This window comes from Furipterus horrens, unplaced genomic scaffold (genome assembly GCF_987537825.1).
Source record: "Furipterus horrens unplaced genomic scaffold, mFurHor1.1.pri manual_scaffold_13, whole genome shotgun sequence".
Classification (NCBI taxonomy): domain Eukaryota; kingdom Metazoa; phylum Chordata; class Mammalia; order Chiroptera; family Furipteridae; genus Furipterus; species Furipterus horrens.
In genome coordinates this window covers 1,501,070-1,507,500 of record NW_028327183.1, presented here as the reverse complement: position 1 = coordinate 1,507,500, position 6,431 = coordinate 1,501,070, and the positions used below count along the sequence as shown (strand labels likewise).

At 53.5% G+C, this 6,431-nt stretch overlaps 1 protein-coding gene across 1 annotated transcript in view; it reads left to right on the top strand.

The window, feature by feature from the left end:
* URI1 (URI1 prefoldin like chaperone) overlaps positions 1–6,130 on the top strand; it is a 36,139-nt gene extending 30,009 nt beyond the window's left edge. The window contains exons 8-11 of the mRNA XM_090259336.1: positions 1,305–1,644; positions 3,061–3,203; positions 3,727–3,955; positions 5,340–6,130. Coding sequence (XP_090115462.1) covers positions 1,305–1,644; positions 3,061–3,203; positions 3,727–3,955; positions 5,340–5,519 — 892 coding nt within the window. The 3' untranslated portion in view covers positions 5,520–6,130. The remainder of the gene's footprint in view (positions 1–1,304; positions 1,645–3,060; positions 3,204–3,726; positions 3,956–5,339) is intronic.
* The last annotated feature ends 301 nt before the right edge of the window (positions 6,131–6,431 follow it).

Below are 6,431 nucleotides of genomic sequence, written 5' to 3'. Positions count from 1 at the left end.
CTGTGCGCTTGTGCGACGCTCCCTGTGCCGCCGCCGTTTCTGTGCAAACTGGGACGCGAGGCCCGGGCCGCAGACGTTTCCTGCCGTTAACCTGCGCACTCTTAGGTCTTTCCGATGAACTGATACTATTTCTTTTTTAAAACCAGTTTTGAATCTTGTGATTTTCTTGGTCATGGTTTTTTTCTTTTTTTGCAGATAATATTTTAGTTCTATTGCATTTTCGGTTTTATTATTTGTGTAAAGTGCTCAGATCCTTTGTCAAATGAAGCACGAGAAATCTGCGTGTGTGCATGTACGCCACACACTTGCAGACTGAAGTTACTGGGTGGGCCAGAAAGTCCGTGTGCTTTTTCCCATAAAAGACACGGTTTTCGTTTTCACCTCATGGATTCTGGTATTTGAGTGTGCCGGCCGTCCCTGCGTGGCGCACTGTTGCTTAGTCACAGGTTAGGTCCCGACTGGATTGCTCTCAGCCTCACCTGGCCTCCCCGGCCGTGGGGCATCGTCCCGCGGGAACTCTCTAGCGCGAAACTTCGCAAACCATTTCTGACACGTTTAATCTGTCACACAGCCTGTTCCACACACCGCACAACTCTTTTTCATTTCAGTTATGTTCTTACCTTTCTTGAAATAATAAAGCCTAATATGCTGAAAATGTTGCTTATTTTCTTCAATCTTCAACATTAAAATCGCTGCACAAAAATTTACCAATTTTGATAAGTTTTTTTTAATGCAGGCTGACAGGACAGCTGTCACAGTACATTCTAACAAAATTGTTTCAAATGAAGTTAGACAACTAAGTGCTGTTAGAGCCTCCTTCTGGAAACAAACTTTTTGACCAACCCAGTGTATTTGTGTGTACTGGTATACATTCTTTATTTTTAAAGATTAATACATGCTTTTAAAATGTTCTGAATGTAAAACAGATAGACAGTAAGACTGTGTTAATGATCTGTGGCTTTAGTTTCTGATCTTAAACAGAGATACACATCCTTATGACTTTCTCCCACGTATCTGGTAGCTGCTTATATTGTGCTGACGTCTGATATGGCTGGTGTCCTCCCTGCAGAGATTAAAAATTCATCTACTCTGTGTCCTACTCACATCTGAGTAACGACAACATACAGAATTAGCATAGGAATGAATGTGTTTCTGTTTCTTTCAGAAGATTTTTACTAACCTAGAATTCTAGTTTCAAAAGAGTCCTATTCCAATCTTTAACTTTTACCTACTGAGATGCGCTCGTAATTAGAAAAAGTAACGTTTTGCGTTTGTCTGATTTCTCCTTTTTCTCTTTTTACCAGTAAGCCTGAGACTGCGATTGCAAACGGGGAAGGTACGACATCTTCTGACGAGGAGACGGAAGGTCAGAGCAGGGCTGTGAATGGGACGCACCCAGTGGCTGCGCCCCGGGCTCCCGACCGTTGTGACAGGGATGTCACAGACTCCGAACTGCTCAGTGGTCAAGTGAATGGTCACGCGAACTACTCAGTGAATGGTTCAGATTCCTATCACAGTGATGAGGATGAAGATGAAGATGATGATGATGATGTCGGTGGAAGTGATCATGTCCACCATGCTGTAGGAGCTGGAGACACTTCTGTACCAACAATATATTTTTCTCATACTGTCGAACCTAAGAGGGTGTGTATACTCTTAACTCCACTAAGTTGGTCTGTAATTTGAGCATTACACACCATCTGTGATATTCCTTAAAGGAACAGCATTAACAGTGATGAATATGTCAATGTGCCAAACAAGAAGAGCCTCTTTGCCTCCAGTTCTGACCAATTTACCCAGAAAGAAAAAGGGAAAAAACAGTTTTAGTAGTTAACTGGCACTGGGCCATTGTTCTCTGCAGCTACACTGGGATTGGCGTAGTTTGGGGTCTGGAAGGGGTCAGATCTGAGTGGCAGCTGCTGTAACCCCACCTGTCCTTTGTTCAGAGCGTTTTCTCAGGAATTCTAGCGTGAGTTCTGTTGTGGACGTCCGGGTGTATTTGGGACGTTTGGAAGTGGCTGCGTCCGTTCACTGTTTAATTACAGTAGGCCCCGTTCCTCTGTGTCTGCGTAACCTGGATGGGCGCGTCATGTGCAAGCAGGGAGAGTTCAGGGGGCGGTAAGCTTAGCCTCTTTTCTGACAGTCAACACGGGCGTCTGGGCACGCCTGACTCGGGAATTGCAGCATTTTAGAGCTGGGGTCACTGAGGACCTCTTCTAGGATAGGCCTCGAAGCTCTTCTTTAGCATCCCAGACGTTCGTCCCGCTCATCCGCACCGCGGGGCACCTGAATTGATGGCAGCCGGCTGGGTCTGGGGGAAGGAAGACGGGCCACGCTGAGTCCGGCCCTACCCTCTGCTGGCTCCATGCATGGTGCCCGGAGCCTGGGTGGGCGTCCCAAGGAAACGGGAGTCCCGGAGCCCCAGAGCTAGTTCCCAGTTGATGGGGACCCCTTGCCTGGGGTTGGTGCCCCTCCCCCGCGAAGTGCCCCTGCAGGGCTGCCTGTGCAGCCCCACACTGTGGCGCGCCTTTAATGACACATGCTGAAATGTACGTGCTCCTCAAGTCCCTTACGTCACCCCTGCTCCAGCGTCAGGTGAGGAGATGGCGTGGCCTTGCTTTGGTGCTCTGCTGCTGCAGACCGCGGGGGCTGTTGTGGGTTCTGTGGGACTGATGGCTCATTAGGCAGAAAAAGGTTGGTTTTGTGATTCTGCGGGCTTTGAGTTCTGTCCCTGTCAGCGAGACGGAGCAGGAGGCATCGGTGACGTCTGCGGGAATGTCATGGGGAAGACAAGTTGTTGATGGGACAGGCGGGGTCCAAGGACAGACAGCACACGGACCCTCAGTGGGGCTGGTTTTATGTTTGAGTTTGGTTTCTAAAAATGGGAGGTACTTCACAAATTTTAGATCTGCTCCCGTGACTTAAAGCTCATGTGCTGCCTGCTCTGACCTGCGCGGTGAGGCCGTGGGCCGTGTCCTGCGGGACGGAGGGCGCAGCTCTGTGTTGGCCTTGGCTTAATTTCTCACAAGGAATCGATAATTTTTGCTCTGAAATTTTTAGGTTCGAATAAATACTGGAAAAAACACCACTTTAAAATTCAGTGAAAAGAAGGAAGAAGCCAAACGGAAGCGAAAGAACAGCTGTGGCGGCGGCCACCCTGCGCCAGAGCTGCCGACGGTCAGGACCCCGGCGGACATCTACAGGTGAGGCCTCGCCCCGCTGCCCGGCAGCTGCCCGGAGCCCGGGGGCGGCGCCCGTGTCCCCGTGTCCCCGCCCCCTCCCCGCCCCCATCTCATCAGCGCTCTCAAGGCCCGCCCAGTCCGTCCAGGCCGCCTGGCGTGTGTCCCTGGGGGGCGGGGGCCCTCTCGGGGCACAGGAAGGTGCCGCCCCAGCCTTGTGCTGTCTGTGGCGACAGTTTCCGGGACGCACGTTGGGCCGCGGAGATCAGATCGCTGACGGCTTCTAAGCAGGTGTAGAGCGCGCGGGGCCTCGGGCAGACGGGGCTGCTGTCCCCGGACACGTTGGCGTGGAGGCGCGGAAGCGCGGCCTTTTATCGGCCCCCAGTTAGGGGTTTCTGAGGCCCCTGCGACAGGCCCCAGGGCGCTTCGATCGAGAGCTGGGGACAGGAGCTGGCGGGAAGCAGTTGGGGTTCGTGTCTAGGAAAGGCCGTCCCCGGGGCCCGTACACGCCCAGGCGCGCGCTAACCCGCTGCTCCGTGGCGCCCAGGGTCTTCGTGGACGTGGTGAACGGGGAGTACGTCCCGCGGAAGTCCATCCTGAAGTCGCGCAGCCGGGACAACAGCGTCTGCAGCGACACCAGCGAGAGCAGCGCCGCCGACCTCGAGGAGCGCCGCGGGCTGGTGCGCGGCCTGAGCTGCGAGGAGGCGGCGCGCGCTTCGCCGGAGGAGCCGGGGAACCGGCCGCAGAGCCCCGCGCCCGCTGCGGCGCCGCCCCAGGTACCCGCCCCGCCTGGCCTCCGGCGGGCGCCCCGGGGGCGCGTCCTTTCACCGTGATAGCGGCGCAGGGAAGATGTCTTTCAGAGCGCGCTTCCTGTCCCCGGGTTAGAAGCGCGGCGGCCCTTCGGCTGTTCTGTCTCACACGCGCGTTTGTTGGAGCGAGACAGGGGCTCACGGCGCGGTCGGTCTTGTAGGTTACGTCACGCGCATGTGGTTCTCAGACGTCATAAGACCTGACTCATTCTCGCTTGTTCATTCCGGACAAGAATTTATAAAGGGAAACTGCGCAGATCACACGTTAGCTGCTTTCATGCGCTCGGTGTGGGGGGGCAGACGGTGTAGCCGGTGACGCGCCGCCCTCCGGTCTGTGCGCAGTGAGTTCCCGGGCGGTGACGGGCCGGGGCCTGTTCCAAGTGCCAGAACCCGTTATAAACGTCGCAGCTCCCTGACCTTCGCGCGTCTCCGCGTCAGACGAGGCGTGAAAGGGTCCATCACGGGTGTGTGCTAGTTCCAGCGTTCTGTGCACACGGCTTCTGCGCCAGTGCAGCACCCGCTCGACCAAAGATCCAGCACACGTCCCGGTGAAATGAAGGCCGCATTTTTGTGTGGAGCCTTCGACTTCTGTCACTGAATTAATTGTTTTAAATTGGAAACCGACACATAATTCCACTGGTATCAGCACTGAAGTGAGATACTCAGTCGCGAAAGTCCCCGCTGCTGAGACATGGCGGGCCGTGGGCAGGGGTCCCTGCGCCCTGCCCCCCAGCCTGCCCGCCAGCGGCTGTCGGACACAGGGGCGTGCTTTTTCCCGTCACACCGCGTCTGCGCAGCACGGGCTGGGCCCAGATGGAATGGATCAAAGTTGAGGACCTCTGTTTACCCATTTTTGGTAAATAAGAGGTATTTTACCTTTTGGTTTCTGGTATGCATACTGTAAGAATGGACTTAAATTTGCTCATGTGATTAAGATATTTTAATGGTATTTGATTTCTCTGAATAATTTATACTTTGATGTTTTGTCTTTTTATCCAAAAGTCTTCTGAATTTACTTTTTAAAAAACATTTTTATTGTTTGAGAGAGAGGGAGGGAGGGAGAAAGAGAGGGAGAGAAACGTCTGTGTGCGAGAGAAAAATGGATCGGTTGTCTCTCATCCACCCTTCCTTGCCTGGGGACCTGGCCCACAACCCAGGCCTGTGCTCCCACGGGGAATCAAACCATCAACCCCTCGGTTCCTAGGCTGGCGCTCAATCCACTGAGCCACACCAGCCAGGGCTGAATTTACTTCTGATGAAAAGAAATGTGTAATTGACAAACACAGGGTATCTTACTTTTGGGGGCATCTTACTTGCTTCTTATTACGATGCTCTGACTTTTGTCTTCTAGGCTTTTTCTGGAACTGTAATAGAAAAGGACGTTTTATCTCCCTGCGTGACCCTAAACCCGGCCGGGGCTCATCCTCAGCTGCCCCCCATTCCTGAGCGGAAAGAAGTTCTGTCGGAAGCAGAAGAAGTCACAAAGAGGGTTTCAAAGTTCAAAGCTGCCAGATTGCAGCAGAAAAACTAGGCCCTACCTAGGAAACGGAAGCTTATATCCTAAAATCCAGCTTGGCATTTGTTTAGAACGTGTATTGCAAATGCGTCCCATGGCGGTGGAAGTAGGTGTCCTGAGTTAGTCTGGAAGCAGGTTCTCTCCTTGCCGTGAGAGGTGTCCGGGCATCAAAGCGAGCGCTGGAACTCTTTAACGCGCCGCTTACTTCATTAACGCTGAGCACGGGCCGCAGCCCCGTCTCCGTGGGCTTCCCCAGGTACTTGTCGGGGAACGCCGCTGGTGCGCGTCCGTTCTGTGTTTCTAGCTGAGCCCAGGCAGCTCCGTGCCAGCTGTGACGGCGTGTGCGCCCTGGGGACCGCTGGAAGGAGACTTCAGCATTTCAGATGGCTGCATCGATGCTGTCACTTGCTTTGGTGTTCTGAAGGCACTTTAAAGAAACGTTCTTCCTGCAGGTTTGCAGCTTGGTGGCTGTGTGAGAAGCCCCTGCCCTCTGGCTGCCTGTCCTTCCGTCATCGCAACGGCAGCGAGCCCCATGGAGCCCATGGGGAGAGTTTCTGTGATTGGGGGGTGGCGTTTTGTAAAACATTTTTTTCAAGTAAAAATTTTATGAAACTTGTTCTCGAAAATGCGAACTTTGTGGTCCAGGATTGCATGCGGGAATGCCTGTGACTCACATGTGTGGCACACGCAACGCAGCGTGTCCTGGGGTGCTCGCCGTGCCGCAGCACTTCCTTCCTGGTGCGGGGGAGAAAGAGGGGTGGCCTTCAAATTTCATGTTCTAATCTCCCCAACACTGCCATTCTCCACGGCTGCTTTCCTGTTTGTAAATAACTAAAACAACGTATTTACACTCAGCAGAACTCCCTAACGCCCAGAAGTGTGTCCTGCCGCAGAGAGCTGCGCGGTGTAGGCCGAGGGGACGCTCTG